The sequence below is a fragment of the Schistocerca piceifrons genome, chromosome 1 (genome assembly GCF_021461385.2).
Source record: "Schistocerca piceifrons isolate TAMUIC-IGC-003096 chromosome 1, iqSchPice1.1, whole genome shotgun sequence".
In the NCBI taxonomy this organism is placed as follows: Eukaryota; Metazoa; Arthropoda; class Insecta; order Orthoptera; family Acrididae; genus Schistocerca; species Schistocerca piceifrons.
In genome coordinates this window covers 980,090,459-980,110,234 of record NC_060138.1, presented here as the reverse complement: position 1 = coordinate 980,110,234, position 19,776 = coordinate 980,090,459, and the positions used below count along the sequence as shown (strand labels likewise).

Here is a 19,776-nt window from a genome sequence, read left to right as displayed (position 1 = left end):
AGGGGTCCACAACTCTTGTGGACACGTGCGTAGCGAGCACGGGACCCCGAGCTAATGTGGCCCTCCTTCCTTTCCGGGCTGCATAGCTTCCCTTCCCTTTCCGCATCCTTCCCTGTCCCCCATCTTCGCCCCCCCCCCCCTCACCTCTGGCTCTTTCCTTCCCTTTCTCCCCCTCTGGGAGTATGGTTTGTGCCAACGTCCGGAGACGGACGCCCGAAACTGTTCAAATTTCCTTGCTTTCTACACTTGCAAGTCCTCGTCCTTCCTCTGTCCTTCTCTTTTCCTTCCCTCTTCTCCTTGCCTCTTCTCCTTGCCCTTTTCTCCGCTGCGGCGTTTGAGACCCCCTCTTCTTTCCTTTCCCTTTCTCTTTTTTCCTCCCTGTGCGTGTCTGAAGGCCGACCCACGCACTTCCATGCGTAGCCGGTGACGGGGTAACGCGTAATTCCCCGCCCCGGGTAGACAGGTAGGACACGTACGTACCCCCCTGGTAACGGCCAGGCCCAGGGAGGGGTGATTACCCGAGCTGATACCTTCCGCAAGTGCCGATTGGTCCCTCCGTCCGTTTGTCGGGAGGTGTGACCTGAGGTGTGAACAATCACCTAAGGCGGGTGTGCCCTCGGTGAGGGCCCCCACAAGGGAGGAGCGCGCCATCGGAGACGCCGGTAATCATTGGGGATTCTTCCGCAATGGTTTCCTCACCTTCCACTATGTCTGCTCACAAACGTAAGTTCACTGAGTCTCAGCCACAGACGGTTCTTCCATCGTTGCCACAGTTCCTTGTTGTTTCTCGGTCTGATGAAGGTCACGACTTCTCCACGGTCAACCCTTTCATTATTCAGAAAGGTGTCGACGCAATTGCAGGTCCTGTAAAGTCTTGTTCCAGATTACGGAATGGCACCCTGTTGTTAGAAACACACAGTGCCCTCCAGGCTCAAAAATTGCTGCGTACTTCTCTGCTCCACACCTTCCCTGTCCGGTTGGAACCGCACCGTACCTTAAATTCCTCGCGTGGAGTCGTCTATACACGCTCCCTCGATGGATTGTCTGACGAAGAAATTCAGCACTACCTGTCTGACCAGGGCGTAACGGCTGTTCATCGGGTTATGAAAAGGGTTGACACGAACATCATTCCAACCCGCACTGTCTTCTTGACATTTGACAAAGTTCAACTCCCATCGAAAATCAAAGCAGGCTATGAGATAATTTCCGTTCGCCCTTACATCCCAAACCCTACGCGTTGCTATCGATGTCAGCGGTTCAATCACACCAGCCAGTCCTGTTCCAATCCGTCCAAATGTGTTACGTGTGGCAAGGATGCCCATGAGGGTGCTTGTCCCCCTCCATCCCCTCGCTGCATCAACTGTATGGGTGACCACGCTGCTTCCTCTCGAGATTGCCCCGTTTTTAAGGACGAAAAGCTCATCCAGGAAATAAGAGTGAAGGAAAAGGTGTCGACCTTTGCTGCTCGAAAATTATTCGCCAGTCGACAGCCCACCGTGCCTCAGACAGGAAAATACAGCACTGTCCTTGCTTCTCCTCGGCCAACAAAGGAGGCGGCCACGCAGACTTGCGACCTCACCTTTAGTACCACGGTCGTCAGATCGGCCAGCGCAAAGATCGCCCGTTCAACCTCACCACTTTTGCCTGCCCACTCTATGGCTCACCCTTCGTCGGGTTCTGCTAAATCTCGAGCCCAAAAGTCAGACACCAAGTCTTCGAAAAAAGAGCATACTTGTGAAGAGTTTTTACGTACCGCAACTTCACAACCATCGGTTCCTCCTTCATCTAAACATCATACTTCCAAGAAGGCTACGAAGAAACACAGTTCCTCTCCTTCTCCGCCAAGGCGTGTCTCATCTACAGCACCACCTGGCGGAAATCGCCCTCGGCCGTCTTCTGTGTCGCCGAGGCGCACTGCTGGTGGCCGGTCAAGTGGCCGATCGCTGGTGGCAGGAGCTGCTCCTGACCAACCTATGGATCAGGATCTTCTGCCTTCGACTGAATGCCATTCCATGCTGTCGGTTGCAAGCTCTGAGCAGTCGTTGAGTTGACAGCACCCTTGGTCACATTCCTCCATTTTCTGTTCACCCTATGTCCATTATCCACTGGAATATCCGCGGCATTCGAGCCAATCGGGATGAATTGTCGATCCTCTTACGATCCTACTCTCCGGTCATCTTCTGTCTTCAGGAAACAAAGCTGCGTCCCCATGACCGCTTTGTTCTCCCTCATTTTCAGTCTGTCCGATATGACCTCCCCTCTGTTGAAGGCACTCCAGCCCATGGAGGACTCATGATTCTTCTCCATGATACTATCCATTATCACCCAATCCCCTTAAACAGTTCCTTCCAAGCTGTCGCCGTCCGTCTTTCCCTTTCTGGATACACGTTCTCTCTTTGTGCGGTATACATTCCATCGTCCACACCAATGGCACGAGCTGATCTCCTTCATCTTCTTGGTCAGCTTCCACCCCCCCCCCCCCCCCCTATTTGCTGGTTGGGGACTTAAATGCCCACCACCCGCTTTGGGGATCTCCACATCCTTGTCCCCGTGGCTCACTATTGCTAGACGTCTTCCACAAAGCGGATCTAGTTTGCCTCAACACTGGGGTCCCCACATTTTTGTCTGCCTCCACGACAAATTTATCTCATTTGGACCTTGCGGTCGGTACTGTTCCGCTAGCTCGGCGCTTCGAATGATTCGCCCTTGATGATACACACTCGAGTGACCACTTTCCATGTGTTCTTAGACTGCAGCCTCAACTGCCATATATGCGCTCGCGACGCTGGAAGTTTGCCCAAGCCGATTGGACACTTTTTTCGTCTCTAGCGACATTCGATGACTGTCGCTTTCCCAGCGTCGACAATGAGGTCACACATATTACCGACGTTATTCTTACAGCTGCGGAACGTTCAATACCACGCACCTCCGAATTGCCCCGGCGCCCCCCAGTTCCTTGGTGGAACGAGGCATGCCGTGACGCAATACGTGAGCGGCGACGTGCTCTTCGCATTTTCCGTCACCATCCTACTTTGGCCAACTGTATCCGATATAAGCAGCTCCGTGCGCGATGCCGTCGCGTCATCCGCGATAGCAAGAAGGCAAGCTGGAAATTCTTTATTAGCTCATTTAACACCTTCACTCCCTCCTCGGAAGTTTGGAGTCGGCTTCGACGGTTCTCAGGCGCGCCTAGTTTCTCCCCGGTCTTTGGACTCACTGTCGCGCATGATACCTTAGTGGACCCCGTCGCAATTTCTAACTCATTGGGTCAGCACTTTGCTGAGATTTCGAGCTCTTCAAATTACCCACCAGCGTTTCTCCCGAAGAAACGTGCAGCGGAAGTGCGACATCTTGCTTTCTCCTCTCAAAATCACGAAAGCTACAATACTGTTTTCTCCATGCGGGAACTCCAACATGCCCTCTCTTCTTCTCGCTCCTCCGCCCCTGAGGACCGGATGGTATCCATGTCCAAATGTTGCTGCATTTATCAACCCATAGTCTGCGTTACCTCCTTCGCCTTTATAATCGAATTTGGACCGACAGTACCTTTCCCAGACGATGGCGGGAAGCTATTGTCGTTCCCGTTCCGAAACCTGGAAAGGACAAACATCTCCCCTCTAGCTATCGCCCCATTTTTCTCACGAGTAGTGTCTGTAAGGATTTGGAGCGTATGGTGAATTACCGTTTAGCTTGGTGGCTGGAATCCCGCAGTCTTTTAACACCAGCCCAATGCGGATTCCGAAAGCATCGTTCTGCAGTTGACCATCTTGTTGCTCTATCCACTTATATCATGAACTATTTTCTCTGGAAACGCCAAACGGTAGCAATATTTTTTGATCTGGAGAGAGCATACGATACCTGTTGGAGGACAGGCATCCTCCGCACACTGTTCTCTTGGGCCTTTCGGGGCCGGCTGCCCCTTTTTCTTCGCGAATTTATGGCAGAGCGCACATTTAGGGTGCGGGTGAACACTACTCTCTCCCGTACTTTCTCCCAAGAAAACGGGGTACCCCAGGGCTCCGTGCTGAGTGTTGTACTGTTTGCGATCGCCATAAATCCAATTATGGATTGTCTCCTTCCTGATGTCTCGGGCTCCCTCTTTGTGGACGATTTTGCGATCTACTACAGCTCTCAACGGACCAGCCTTCTTGAAAGACGTCTTCAAGGATGTCTCGATCGCCTCCACTCGTGGAGCATCGAAACCGGCTTCCGTTTCTCACCCAGTAAGACCGTTTGTGTTAATTTTTGGCGACGTAAGGAGTTTCTTCCGCCCTCCTTACATCTCGGTCCTGTCAACCTTCCGTTTTCCGACATCGCTAAATTCTTGTGTCTTATGTTTGACAGAAAACTGTGCTGGTCCTCCCACGTTTCCTATCTTTCGGCTCGCTGTCTGCGTTCCCTTAACACCCTCCGTGTCCTGAATGGTACCTCCTGGGGAGCAGACCGAGTGGTCCTTCTCCGCCTCTATCGCACCTTAGTGCGCTCGAAATTGGATTATGGAAGCATAGTCTACTCCTCTGCTCGGCCGTCTATTCTTCGGCGTCTCGACTCTATCTACCACCGTGGATTACGTTTAGTGTCTGGAGCTTTTTACACCAGCCCTGTGGAAAGCCTTTATGCTGAGACTGCTGAACCTCCGCTGTCCAATCGGCGGGCAGTCCTTCTGAGTCGTTATGCTAGCCATCTGTCTTCTATGCATGCTAATCCAGCCCACGACCTTTTTTTTGATGCCTCCTTTGATGTAGGGTATGCAGGCCGCTCCTCCTCCCTACTACCCCCCGGAGTCCGCTTCCGTCAACTGCTCCATTCTCTTTCCTTCCGCTTTCCTAAAACCTTCTTGACAACTTGGGGTACAGCACCGCCTTGGCTCCGTCCCCGGATCTACTTGCTCCGTGACCTATGTCAGTTTCCCAAGGATGGTACCCCTACACTTGTTTACCGTCGGGCATTTGCTGCTCTATGTGCACAAATGACGGACGCCACATTTATTTACACCGACGGCTCAAAAACATCGTTAGGTGTAGGGAGTGCCTATATTGTTGGCGACACCCCAAATCTCTTTCGGCTTCCCGGCCAGTGTTCGGTTTATACTGCGGAGCTTTACGCTGTTCTCCAGGCTGTCCACTACATCCACCGCCATCAGTGGATACAGTACGTAATCTGCTCAGATTCTCTCAGCTCTCTCCTCAGTCTCCAAGCTCTTTACCCTGTGCACCCTCTGGTCCACCGGATTCAGGACTGTCTGCGCTTGCTCCACCTGGGGGGCGTCTCGGTGGCATTCCTCTGGCTCCCAGGACACGCTGGTATCTGTGGGAATGAGGCGGCCGATATAGCGGCCAAGGCTGCAGTCTCTCTTCCTCGGCCAGCTATTCAGTCGCTTCCCTTCACCGATCTACGGAGCGGTTTATGTCGCCAAGTTGCTCATTTATGGCATGCACATTGGTCAACACTTCCCCATAATAAATTGCGGGAAGTGAAAGCCCTTCCTTGCGCTTGGACCTCTTCCTCCCGAACGCGTCATCGGGAGGAGGTAATTTTAGCTAGACTCCGGATAGGGCACTGTCTTTTTAGCCATAGACATCTTTTAAGCGGCGATCCTCCCCCACTCTGTCCCCACTGCTCTCAGCTGTGGACGGTCAGACACCTTTTAATTGAATGCCCCTATTTTAATCCGTTACGCTCCCGTCTACAGCTATCGCCTGATCTATCGTCGATTTTAGCAGATGACACGCGCTCAGCCGACCGCTTTCTCCAGTTTATTAGTGACAGTGAAATGACGTCAGTCATTTGAAGCTATTTTGGGGACAACCAACCCCTTTCTGTAGTGGATTTTTAAGCATTCCTTCTGCTTTTAGTTTCTCAAATTTTATGACTTTGTTCCCATTGCTGCTGGTTTTAAATTTCGGTTTTTTCCTGTTTCCTAAGTCACGGGCTGGGCGCTAATGACCATAGAAGTTTTGCGCCCTAAAAAAAAAAAAAAAAAAAAAAAAAAAAAAAAAAAAAAAAACTGTAACTTTATTACGCGAAAGAGTTTAAACACATGAGAGACAAAATACATACAACAGACAACACACAAGTGGTCAGCATAGCGTGCGCTCCAGCCTATATAGTCATTAGTTATAACATGGGGTGCAGCTAGCAGGCTGCACAGACAACTGCTGTCATACTAGTAGGCTGCATGGTCTCTAATCCCTGAATCAAGCAGAAACTGCACATGCGAGTTATGAAGTGGCACACACATAAATTTGGCATTTAAAGCAAACACCTTACCTCATTCCATCTCTTCTGATTCTTAAAGAATTATATCATGTAATCATTAATAAGCCTCAGAGCTGTAAGGTGGCACATTGTTTATTTCATTAATTGTGCACCATGGTAAATTGACCATTAACAGTTGGGTACATTAATTGTTTCAGCCTGAGCTTTGTCTACAAAAACTTATCAGTCCGGTTCCTGCTATTTGTCTGAAGTTGGGGAATTTCAGTACTGAAATGAGATTCTGTCAGTCTAATAATGTTTCCAGTTCATTCTTTCTATTAGAGTTTTTTTGAGAAATCTCCATTGAAATTCCCAAAAACTGCTAAATGTTTCTTCTCATCCATCAGATATCTCAATAATGACTCTAGATTTCTTATAAGTATTTGATAGTTTCCTGTTACGGATATATAGACTGTTCAAATTAAAAGAGAAGTATTCTACAGTTAAAGTTCAAAAGCACATGGTTGTAGGTTCTGATCTCAACAAAAATTGCTTGTTTCAGAATTTTTTATTTTGTAGCCAACTTTTACATAGTATGTTAAACCTCCTTTTTCCATGTCAACTGTACACAAAAATGATGCTAACTTATAATCCCTGATATTTAACTTCAATATTTGTATGGTTATGTGACATTCAGAGAGGCACAGAACATCTATCTTTTCAGGATTTAGCATGTTCTCTAAGACATGCCAAAAGCTCATCTATCTTGGTTTTCAGCCCCCTAATGTTCTGATGAGACAAGCTACTGCTACTTTTCTGGAAACTATTGCATGTATTATTGTTCTTTGCTGTTCTAATTTCTTTTAAAATGTCAGTCTAAGTTGACTCCAGTAATAACAGGGGTTTCTGCCTTGCCACATACATGCAGGTTAATCACAAATATAGTCTGCTGCTCTGAAAAAGTGGTTAAGAAGGTAACTTGTTCCCTCAATACCAAAGACTTTTATGGAGTTTGTAATATCTCAGGTAAATGCTACAGTCATGTTCTCCACACATATACAATGATTTCAGTAACATATGCAGTACACAACTATCACATAGGATACTTATAGACAGATTGAAATATGCAATTGTCGACACGTTTTACAAGAAGGGTTAATAATTACTGACCAAGTCTCACTGCTTACCTCCTCCTTGATACTGGAAAACATTAAGTATGCATGAAAGATAACACACCTCTCTCAAAGGGATACTTGGTCAGTCTTAGTTTGGATTCCTAAAGGGTGTGTTAGTAGATTGTGTTATTTTTCAGTTTACTTATCAGATTATACAAAATTTACTTAACAAAACATTCCAACCTATATTTTCTGTGACCTGTCAAAAGCATTTGATTGTGTATTTCACAGTATTCTCGTAGAGAAATTTGTATATTACCAAATTTACCCGAGCATAAGATGGCCCATCCTTTCTAAAGAGGCTCTTTAAGAAAATTTTATTCTAACATTTTCTAAACTAATCAAACTGTTTCATTGATATAAAGTAGCTGCTTAAAAAAGTGAAAATTGTACCTAAGTATACAACATTTGTTGATTGTCTTCATTTTGGCAGTACAAAGAGAAATAAAATAAACAAGAAAGGCTTGCATTAAATTTTTATTTTCACTTTCTTACTACTTACTACCAAAGTCTTCTGTGGTCTCATCATTGTTAATCACCATCACTGGTATCACTATTTTTAATCATCTAAACTAGTATCGTTATCTGGAACAACAGCTCCACCTAAACAATGGGAAGCGAGAAAAGGGAAAGTGTATTTCTGTATACAAGCAGGAGGGAAATTTGTAATCTTGGTTGTCATAAATATTTCGCTATTTCTTCCGAATGTATTGCAATTTCGGACGTTGTGTTTATGGTGGGATATGAAAACACAGCTGTTTTCTCCAAATGCATAGTGGATTTGCAACATAACTTAAGAAATCATGTAAGCAGTCCGTATTTTGTAGTATTTTCCTCTGAGATAGCGTACTGTAATTTTAAAATTGAGTCTTTCTACATCATAATGAGAGGTCACAATTCTGATCAACAGAATGTGCAGATAAATAACATAATAGTAAAGACACTTAGATATTTGCTCATTTAGCAATAATTTTACATACTCTTAAAATTCTGTAGATACATTTTGCCTTTACTGTTCTATTGGTTAGTGTGATGTAACAAGCTCTTCCTAGCAATCAGCTGAAGTATTACCTGTGTAACTACCTGTTAACTTCGTAGTTAAGAGTCAGAGCTGAAAGGATACAGGAAGCATAATATGTTCACCTTATATCCCCTCTTACTTTGCCGTTATTATGTATTGTGCTTATTCCTGCCGTTGACTTCATCTGTGTGGACTGAAATCTTGAGGCTGAAAACATAAGTCCAAACTATCTCTGGAATCTGCAAAGCAAGAGATATAGCTACTTCATGAAAAATAACATTTTAACGGAATATTACAGCAGAAACAGATCCTTTAATACATTTCTGTCAATTAATTTTAATATTGGTACATTAATTGAACTGCATTTCCACGTAATGTAATAGATACAGAAATAATCTTTCGTTGTCCTCATGACACCATTCTTTTATTGTCACAAGTTTCAGGGTTCCATGGAGTGCTGCATGTCTCCAAGAAGGGACCCGCCACCATGGAGCAACCTCTGACCCAGCAAATGTCATCTGGTGGTTACCAGCTGTCAATCATTCCTTCTTATAGAAAAGCGGCATCCAGCCTCTTGATCTCGTGCACATATAAAGAAATTCTTGCACACTGTGTATTCACATTTATTACCAGAATGACAAAATTTTTGTGGGCAGATGATCAGCATTTGTTGTTAACAGATACAGGTAGTAATGTATCACTTTTATGGAATGATATGTTACACTTCATCAGGGAGGCCCCTTGTCTGGTAAACCTGAGAAATTTGGAGTTCTCAGAGACATTTAATTTGGAAAGAAAGTAAGGGAAATCTCATGAAATCTTTAAATACTCTGTGCATTCTGAGAAATTTGTTATAAATCACTCTGAGAGTTTGCCTCAGAAATAATTGATTGTGATTTCACCCAATGAAAATTGAAGAAATGTATTGAAATGTTGTAATATTTGTTGCTTGATAATGGCTGTGTCTGGTTCATTTGCCAATCTTGGAAATCTTCATTATTGTTTATAGTTTCTTGATCTTCAAGTCAGTTTACCACTGCATAACTGTGAGTGTGACAGAGAGTAACATGCACATTACAATTTGTCTCACAGTTATGAATTCAACATAACATGAAGCCATATTTGAACACATGTTTTGTAGGTCCATGTTGCATAGTTGTGCTTTGGCCTTTTCTTTTACTAATTTCGTTCCAAAGTAGTACTTGACCAACTTTAGCAGTGTCTTCACATTAATGGTACCCATGATGTGAAGACTGTCCAGTTTAAAACATTAGCCATTTTTATCAAAGTCTACTGGGATTGCATTCCAGCAACAACAGTTCGAAGCATGTTCCTGCAAAAATTTCTCTTACATTACAGAATATCAAACAGTGGCATGGAACGATGATGGACGACACTAATGACTGAATTTCTGTGGGTGGCAAGTGCTCTTAATTTATAGACATATAGCAGTATATAAAGTATTATTAGTCCCTATTTCTGAGTAATGATGTGTATTCTTCTGTTGTGGCTTTAAACTATGTTTAATAACCCTGAATGATAAAATAATGCTGTGTGTTTATCTAGTAGGAGTTTCATCAATGCAAAAAGTTTATAAATAAAACATTTTAAATTTATCTCCCGGGATTGGAATGCCTCCTTACCCTCTCCCTTAAAACCCACTTCCTTTCGTCTTTCCCTCTCCTTCCCTCTTTCCTGATGAGGCAACAGTTTGTTGCGAAAGCTTGAATTTTTTGTGTGTATGTTTGTGTTTGTTTGTGTGTCTATCGACCTGCCTCATCTTTGTTTTTATATATAATTTTTCCCACGTGGAATGTTTCCCTCTATTATAAAATCATCAGTTTTGTATACATCTTATTTTCAGTCCTAACTGAAGGTGGAATAATCACTAATAAATGATGGGGCAATTGAAAATATTTGTTACAGCCATGGAAACTAATGAAGTGTAATGTCTCCCACATACTAAAAAAAGATTCAGGAAAGTTTGGAATTTTGACCTGAAAATGTAAGGAGAAATATTTTAATGAAAGAGAGTTGCCTCCCTGTTGGTTAGAGAAAACAAACACACACACACACACACACACACACACACGTAGTTTTATGTAAGATATAGTTTGCCTATTTGTGTCCTAGAAGCTGAGTCAGATCTTATTCAAATTATATTTTGACTGCAGTTCCCAACATCTTTTGCATAGTGGTTAACTGATCAATATACCAGGTGGTCATAAGTAAACTAAGTGTGATCTGAGTGGTGCAGTGCAGGCAGTATACATCTCAGAGTGCTGAAACATTGCAGGATGCTGAAACATCGTTGATATGTTCCTTAATCGGTATTGTTATGGGGTAGATTCGAAAAAATAATAGTTCCACTTTTTACCACCAGGTGAAAATATGGCGCTGTAAGCAGTCAGAATGTGAAATGTTTCCTGTTTTGATGTCAGTATGCTGTTTGTCGCTTGGAGATTCAAGCTGACTTCTTTTGTGAAGTAGCTGTTGGTGTAAATAGTTAAGAAGGTTGAAGTTTTCTGTGCAAAACACGGTGACTATTGAGAAGAAAGACCATGCACTGCTGGTAGTTATTTTATCACAACATCAGCAGTGGCAGCACTGCATTGCGGGAATATCGCTGACAGAAACAGCTGTGAAGAGGCCCCAAGTCAATAAATGGGCTGAAGATATGATCAAGAAATTTGAAGAAACAGGTGAACTAGTTGGTGCAGCAAGGAGATGTAGGTGGCTCATTCCCATGAAGTTGAAGTTGCTGTTGCTAGAGCCAACTGTGAAGCACATGCCTCAAATTCTGCAGTGCTCAAGCTGTGTCAAGGGAGTTGTCTCACCCTGGTAAACAGTTCAAAAGATTAATCCCTACAAGATTCAGAATGTGCACCAGATGAAGCCCCAAGATAAGCTATACAATCCTGTGACTTTACCTTTAATTTTTTTGCTTGCATGAAAACAGATGACATGTTGCCAGGGAATATTCCTTGGACAGATGAGGCACATTTTACTCTGCACAATGCCGTGAAAGCACGGGATGGTCACATATGGGGTTCTACTCCACCACATGTTGTGCAGAAATATCCACAGCATGCAGCATATGTGCTCCTTCATTAATTCTCAGTCTGTTTTTCTCTGAGGAGATAACTCCTAGCAGACCTGTTATATGTACAGTCACATCTGCATGGTACAGGGACCTCTTTGTGTAACATATGATTCCATCTTGCAAGAACACATCTCTTTCCACACCACTATTTTCATGCAAGATGATGCAACACCACATGCTGCATGCCAGGTGAAAGATTTTCTTAGAGAAACCCTTGGTAACAACCGCATCATCTCTAGGCAGTTTAAAGATGTTTGGCCTACCAGATCCTCCCCGACCTAAAGCCATGTGACTTCTGGTTATGCAGATATCTGAAAGATCATGTCTGTCAGGGATTTTTGATGTAAAGCGTACCGTACGACAACATATTGCTGCACCATATGACTATGATTACACAGGATATGCTGCTAACAACTGTTGACCATGCTGTGTTACAGATGCAACATGTTGCTGTGTAGGGACACCCTGATTCACACATATTGTAACTTGCGACCATGTCCTAATACACATGCCAGAACCACGGTTGTTGTGTGGTTGATCGTCCCTCCCCTTCTCCTGCACTCACACCACATTCTGACTTCCTGCTGCGCCATTTTTCACCTTGTTTTAGAAAGCAGAACTATTATTTTTTTCAGCATACTCTGCGAGCACACCAATTAATGAACATAACTATGTTGTTTCAGCATCCTGCGAGGTATGCAGCTCACACTGAAGCACTCAGAACACTGTCAGTTTAATTGTACCATCCAGTGTTTATAAATTCCACTTCCAAGATGTGTGACAAATCCTGTGTTGTTATTTACATATTTTCTTGTATTTTACAATTAGTGTTCTCTCACAGTGTTTTGTATATCCTTTTATTTCTTATGTATTATTAGGTCCGGACATCTGGTGAACAGGCCACAAATGAGGAAATAATGAAATTTTCAAAGCTCTTTGAGGATGAAATAACATTAGACTCGTTGTCACGGGCTCAGCTGACTGCTCTGTGTAGAGTACTTGAGATACAGCCAATAGGAACCAACAATTTTCTTAGGTTTCAGCTCAGAATGAGACTCCGAAGTTTGGCAGCTGATGACAAGGTAGAAGTGACTCTGTTTTGAGTTAATAAGTGTAACAGAATGTAAATTGTGTGCTATCATCTATACGGATTTGCAGGTTATTCAAAAAGAGGGAATAGACTCCTTGAGTCTTGCAGAACTACAACAAGCTTGCCGTGCCCGTGGAATGAGAGCATATGGTATGTCAGAAGAGCGCATGAAATTACAGTTAGCTCAGTGGTTGGATTTGAGCCTGAACAAGAAAGTACCTCCATCGCTATTGTTGCTGTCCCGTGCTCTTCTGTTGCCTGATACAATACCCACAAGTGATCAGCTAAAGGCGACAATATCATCTTTGCCAGATACTTTGGTGAGCTATCTCTTCCAACAGAATTTCTCGCAAATTAATAAGAATCTTTCTATTTTTGTGAATAATTTCTGTGCAGGTAACACAAACTGAAGCAGCAATTGGTGAACGTGAAGGCAAGATAGACAACAAAATGAAGATAGAAGTAATTAGAGAAGAAGAGCGCAAAATAAAGGAGGAAAGGCAAGAGATGAGAGAAGAATTGAAGAAAACAGATTCTGTCAAGGTAACATAAAGTAACTTTTACATAAATGTTCATATTCATGCAAAACTCAGTTGTAAATTCTATTTTTCATGTGATGTAATGTAAAAATACCCAAGATTAAGTCATAAGCAAAATACTCTCCCCCTTATTCTTAAAAACATGTGAACACTGTTCACTGCAACTTGTGCTCTGCTAACTTGTGATCCCATTAATAGGAGACCCATATAAGCACAACCCTTTAAAACCAAATCTAAAGTCATCTGCAGATCCACAGTGTCACATGTAGCAGAGGAATTTTCATGATGGGAGATTGGTGCTATGATGTATTTCTTGTTCGATTCAGAGGAGAAGTGTCTTGATGAAAAATCGAAGGTTTCAGAGCTCTGTAACTTGGTACTGAGTATTCTTCCTAGCAGTTTATATGCCTTTAACTTATATGATTCTTTATGTATCGTATCAATATTATTTATCATATCATCTCCATGTAGCGGAGATGCCGAGCCACTGATACGCATAATGAAAAGACTGTTGCAAAATAAGTTTTGGCCAACAAGGCCTTTGCAATACATGTGCCGCTGCCCCCCCCCCCCCCCCACACACACACACACACACACACACACACACACACACACACAAAAAAACTGCAGTCTCTGGCATCTTCAGCTACTTACAAAAAGTTTTTGGCACACAACCTTCATCAATAAGAGAGAGACACACCATTCAGATACACAAGCAAGCACACCTCAACCGCACATGACAGTCAACTCCAGCATCTAGGGCCAGAATGCAACTATCACGTGGGATGCAAGGAGCGGTCTGGAGGGAACGGGGCTGGGGAAGGGGAAGGGATGGTAGTGTACGGGTGGGGAAAGAGACAGATGCTGTCCGGTGGAGTGTACAGGGGCTAGACTGCCAATAGACGCAGCATCACAAGGTTGTGGAGCAGGGAGGTGGGGGGGAAAAGGAGCAAAAAAGGAGAGGAGTGGGGGAAAGGTGGGTGGATGCATTAGCAGAGGGCTGCAAATAAACAGGGTGGGAGATGAGAATGGGGAGGAGATGATAGAACAGGTGGAGTGGAAACTGTTGGGTGGAGGGTGTGGGGACAGTATGTTCCATAGATTGAGGTTGGGATAATTATGGAGTGGAGAACATGTTTTAAGGATAATTTCCATCTGCACAGTTAGGAAAAGCTGGTGGCTGAGGGAAGGATCCAGATGAGTTGGGTAGTGAAGCAGCCATTGAAATAAAGTGTGTTAAGTTTAGCTGCATGTTGTGCCACAGGTGGTCTACTTTGATCGTGGCCACAGTTTGGCAGAGGCTGTACATCATGGTGGACAACTGGCTGGTAGTCATACCAATATAAAAAGCTGTGCTGTGATTGCAGCAGAGCTGGTACATGACATGGCTGCTTTCACAGGTAGCCCAGTTGCTGATAGGGTAGGATAAACCTGTGACGACTGAAACAGGAAATACTGAGTGGGTGGGTTAGGCAGGTTTTGCACCTGGGTGTTCCACAGCAGTATAATCCTTGTGGGAAGGGGTTGGGATTGGGAGTGGCACAGGGGTGGACTAGGATATTGTGGAGGTTGGGTGGGTGCTGTAATACCAATTTAGGAGTGGGTAGTATCTCGGGTAGGATGACCCTCATTTCAGGGCATGATGATATGTAATCAAAGCCAAGGTGAAGGATATGGTTCAGTTATTCCAGTCTGGGGTGGTACTGGGTGATAAGGGGACATTGTGTTTTGTTTGGTTCTTGGGGTTGGTGGGAGGATCGGGGGTGTAAGGGGAAATGGCACAGGAGATCTGCTTGCGGACTGGGTCTGGGGAATAGTGCCTACCTGTAAAGGCCTTGGTGAGACCATCAGCATACTGAGCAAGGGACTTCTTGTCACTGAAGATAACGCTGTTCCCCGGATGGCCGGGCTGTATGGAAGGGAATTTTTTGTGTGAAAGGGATAACAGCTGTCAAAACGGTGTGTTTAATGTGTGCAGAGATGTGGATGGAGCCATCAGAGAGGAGGAGGTCAACATCTAGGAAGTGGCATGCTGGGTTTAGGAGGACCATGTGAAGCGGGTGGGAGAGAAGGTGTTGAGATTGTTAGGAAACGAAGGTAGGGTGTCTTGGTGCTGAGTCCAGATCATGAAGATATCATTAATGAAACTGAACTAGACAAGGTTTGGTATTTGGGAGGCTAGAAAGGCCTCTAGATGGCCCATAAAAAGAGTTGGCCTAGGAGAGTGCCATGCGGGAGCAGGATCCCACGGCTGTGCTGCAGATTTCCCTTCAAATGAGTAAGGTATATGAGGACTGCGATAGTGGGCTTGGAGTCTGAAGGACATTGGGAAAGGTAGTGTTCAATAGCAGTAAGACCATAGGTGTGAGGGATTTTGGTGTTATGGAGGTGTTCAATAGCAGTAAGATCATAGGCATGAGGGATTTTGGTGTTAGGGAGGTGGCATCAACAGTGACAAGTAGGGATCCAGGAGGTAATGGTTTGGGGATGGTGGAGAGTCGGTGAAGGAAGTGGTTGGTGTCTTTGTTGTGGGAGGCTAGATTACGGGCAGTTGGTTGGAGGTGTTGGTCAATGAGGGCTGATGTTCTTTCAGTTGGGGCAGAATAGCCAATCACAATGGGGGTATCCAGAGTTCTTGTGTTTATGTATTTTGGAGAACATGTAGAAGGTGGGTGTGCAGGTTGTCGTAGGGGGGAGGAGGGAAACAGATTCAGGGGAGATGTTCTGGGAAGGGCCTAAAGCTTTAATCAGGGATTGGAGTTTGTGTTGGACTGCTGGGATGGGATCACTCTGGCAGAGTTTATAGGTGTAGGAATCAGATAATTGGCAGAGGCCTTCTGCCAGATAGTCACTGAAATTCATAACAACAGTGGTGGAAAGTTAGTCTGCAGATAGGATGAGTAGGTCAGGATTAATTTTGAGGTTGTGTACAGCTATTCTTTCTTTTGCTGAAAAGTTGGTGTTCTGAGGTAGGTACATGGGGAAGTATAGTGAGACTAAGCTGGAGGTAAGGAATTCCTGGATGGTGACCAGCAGTGGGTCAGGTGGGAGGGGGGGAATCATGGTTGCATGGTGGTATGAACAGGGAGAGGCAGGGTTCAGTGTTGGAATTAGGTTGGCTGTGGTTGCAGGGGTTGGCGACGAAGTGTTTCCATTTCTGGGATTTGGAGAAGGAGAGTGTATCTTTCATAAGTCCAGCATGGTTAAATTTAGGTGTGAGGTTAAAGGTGAGGCCTTTGGATAAGACTGAAACTTCTCTGGAGCTGAGGATTTTGGTGGAAAGGTTAATAACTGTGTTAGGGGTATGTTTTGGCACTGGATTTGATGGAGCGTTGGTAGAATGTTTTGGGGGATGTGGGAAGTTGAAAAGGTCAGCTAGGCAACGTTTAGCTGCTGTGAGGGTGGACGAGGAAAACACTGTAGGTACAATAATGGTTGGATAGTGGTGCCCCAAGGTGGCAATAGGATGTCAGCAGGCTGGATAACTTATGGAGGTGGTGTCAGAGATACTCCTCCATGTGCTGGAGAGCAGGGGATTCAGTTTGAAAGATGTGATGAACGGAGTAGGGGTTGCAGTGCAGTAGTACCGTGTGGAAGAAGCAGAGGTGGTTCTGGGATGCCAGTACCACAGAGATGTGTTTTTTCAAGGGATCTTTGCAGTTTGGCTGTTTGGAGGAATTCCATGAATTAGGCAGCTTTTGAGAAACAGGATGTGTGACTGGGTTTTAGCCAGGGATACTTTTCTGAACCGAGGCAGAAAGATGCAGAAAGGGTCTGTTGTGGCAAGAATGGTGTAAAGGGAACGGGAATGATGCAGAAATGGGCTAAATAGGTGATGATTGTGAGAGGAGCTGGATAAGTGAAAAAATGCATAAAGATGTGTAAAAAAATACACAAAAATATGTGAAATCCCGTAAAAATATGCACAAATACATTAAAAAATACAGAAACATGGGTCGTGTGTGATGCGTGTGCGGTGCGCGCAATCATTCTCGCGCGCACGCTCGTGCAGGGCAATAAGTGAAGAGGAGAGAGAGGGGATGGGTTAAGTCGAGTATCAAAAGTTCGTGTGGCAAGGGCAGGTGTGGAAAACAAAATGCTAAAGTACGTCAGGATGAGGGGTGAAGTCGGAACAATGGAATAAATATAATTATAACTATAGAAGGAAAGAATCTGGGGCATTAGATGGTGCATCAACAGTCTGCACAGTCACGGAGATTGAGTTGTGCATGGACAATCGTTGATACAGTGTAGCTCGGAAGTAGATGCGCTGTGGTAGACGATGATTAAACACAGGAAAGGAGAGAGAGAGAGAGAGAGAGAGAGAGAACGGACACTGAGAAGAATAATGCTATAGAGAAGAGTAACAAAGGAAAACATCACAGGGTTGTATGAGGGAAAAAAGCCATTTGACAAAAATCAAACAATGGAAACTCTCTCTCACTCTCTCTCTCTCTCTCACACACACACACACACACACACACACACACACACACACACACACACACACAACTGCCAACTCCAGCATCTTGGGCCGGAATGCAACTGTCTCTTGGAATACAAGCAGCAGTCTGGAGGGGTTTGGGAAGGAGAAAGCATTGTGGTGTCCGGGTGGGGAGAGAGTTGAATGCTGTCTGGTGGGGCATGCAGGGCTAGACTGCGAACGGGTGCAGCATCAGGAGGTTGCGGGGCAGGGAGGTGGGTGAAAAAGGAGCAAAACAGGAGGGGAATGGGGAAAGATGGGCTGATGTACTGGCAGGGCTGCAGATTAACAGGGTGGGAGATGAGAATGGGGAGGAAATGACAGCACAGAGGGGATAGAAACTGTTGGATGAAGGGTGCAGGGACAGTATGTTGCTGTAGGTTAAGGCTGGGTTCTTCCTTCATTGATTCTGCACCAACCCCAACCCCTTACTTCCTGGATCCCTACTTGTCACTGTTGATGCCACCTCCCTATGCACCAACATCCCTTATGCCCATGGTCTCACCCCTATTGAACACTACATTTCCCAACATCCTTCAGACTCCAAACCCAATACCTCTTTTTCTCATACATCTTACTAACTGTATCCTAACCCACAACTACTTCTCACTTGAAGGGAAGGTATATGAACAAATCTGTGACACAGCCATGGGCACCAGCATGGCATCCTCCTATGCCAACCTTTTTATGGGCCATATGGCCTTCCTAGCCTCCCAAAACACCAAACCCTTATCCAGGTTCAGGTTCTCCGATGATATTTTCATAAACTGGACTCGGGGCCAAGACACCCTATCAGAGTTCCTTCACAACCTCAACACCTCTCCTATCGCTTCACATGGTCCTCCATAACCCAGCATGCAATCTTCTCAGATGTTGAGCTGCTTCTCTCTGCTGGCTCCATCTGCACCCCTCTCAACATTAAACCTGTCAACCACAACAGTACCTGCATTTTGACAGCTGTCATCCCTTTCACAACAAAAAATCCCACCCACACAGCCCGTCCACGCGGGGACGGCGTTATCTGCAGCGGCAAGAAGTCCCTTCCTCAGTATGTTGTGGTTCTTACCAAGGCTTTTACAGACAGAAACCATTCCCCAGACCTAGTCCACAAACAGATTTCCCGTCCCATTTCCCCTCACACCTCCAACCCTCCCACTACCCCCAAGAACCAGTCATGAAGCAGTGTCCTCTTCATCATCCATTACCAACCCAGACTGGAACAACTGAACCACATCCTTCACCAGGACTTTGATTACCTATCATTGTGCCCCAAAATGAGGGCCATCCTACCCGAGATACTTCCCACTCCTCCTAAAGTGGTATTGCATAACACACTCAACCTCTACAACATACCAGCCTACTCCCTATCTCAACCCCTTGCCACAAGGATCATACCATTGTGGAACACCGAGGCACAAAACCTGCCCAATCCACCCACCCAGCAGTTCCTATTCCAGTCCTGTCACAGGTTTATCCTACCCCATCAGCAGCCGGGCTACCTGTGAAAGCAACCATGTCATGTACTAGCTCTGCTACAGTCATTGCCCAGCTTTTTCTACTGGTATGACTGCCAACCAGCTGTCCACCATGATGAATAGCCACTTCCAAACTGTGACCAAGATCCAAGTAGTCCCTGAACATAACACACTTGATTTCAGTGGTTGCTCCACCACCCGAGCCATCTGGATCATTCCCTCCACTGCCAGCTGTTCTGAGTTTCACAGATGGGAGTTGTCCTTACAACACATTCTCCGCTCCCGTATTTATCCCGACCTCAACCCATGTTAAGATACCATCCCTGCACCCTCCACCCAACAGTTTCCATTTGTCCTGTCACGTCTTCCCCATTCTCATCTACCACCTTGTTTATTTGCAGCCCTCTGCTAACGCATCCACCTGTCTTTCCCCACTACTCTTCTTTTTTGCTTGTTTTTCCGCCACCTCCCCACCCCAAAGCCTCCTGATGCTGCGCCTGTTGGCAGTCTAGTCCCTGCACATTCCACCAGACAGAATTTGTCTCTCTCCCTACTGTAGACTAGTATCCCTGCCCCCCCCCCCTTCCCCAGATTGCTGCTTGCACCCCATGTGATAGTTGCATTCCAGTCTGAGATGCTGGAGTTGGCAGTCTTGTGTGTTTGTGTGTGCATGCGCGCTTCCTTGAGTGGTT

General features: G+C 45.1%; 1 protein-coding gene across 1 annotated transcript in view; it reads left to right on the top strand.

The window, feature by feature from the left end:
- Window positions 1-19,776, top strand: part of LOC124776770 (mitochondrial proton/calcium exchanger protein) — a 106,784-nt gene that overhangs the window by 60,131 nt on the left and 26,877 nt on the right. The window contains exons 5-7 of the mRNA XM_047251946.1: window positions 12,376-12,579; window positions 12,656-12,907; window positions 12,984-13,130. Coding sequence (XP_047107902.1) covers window positions 12,376-12,579; window positions 12,656-12,907; window positions 12,984-13,130 — 603 coding nt within the window. The remainder of the gene's footprint in view (window positions 1-12,375; window positions 12,580-12,655; window positions 12,908-12,983; window positions 13,131-19,776) is intronic.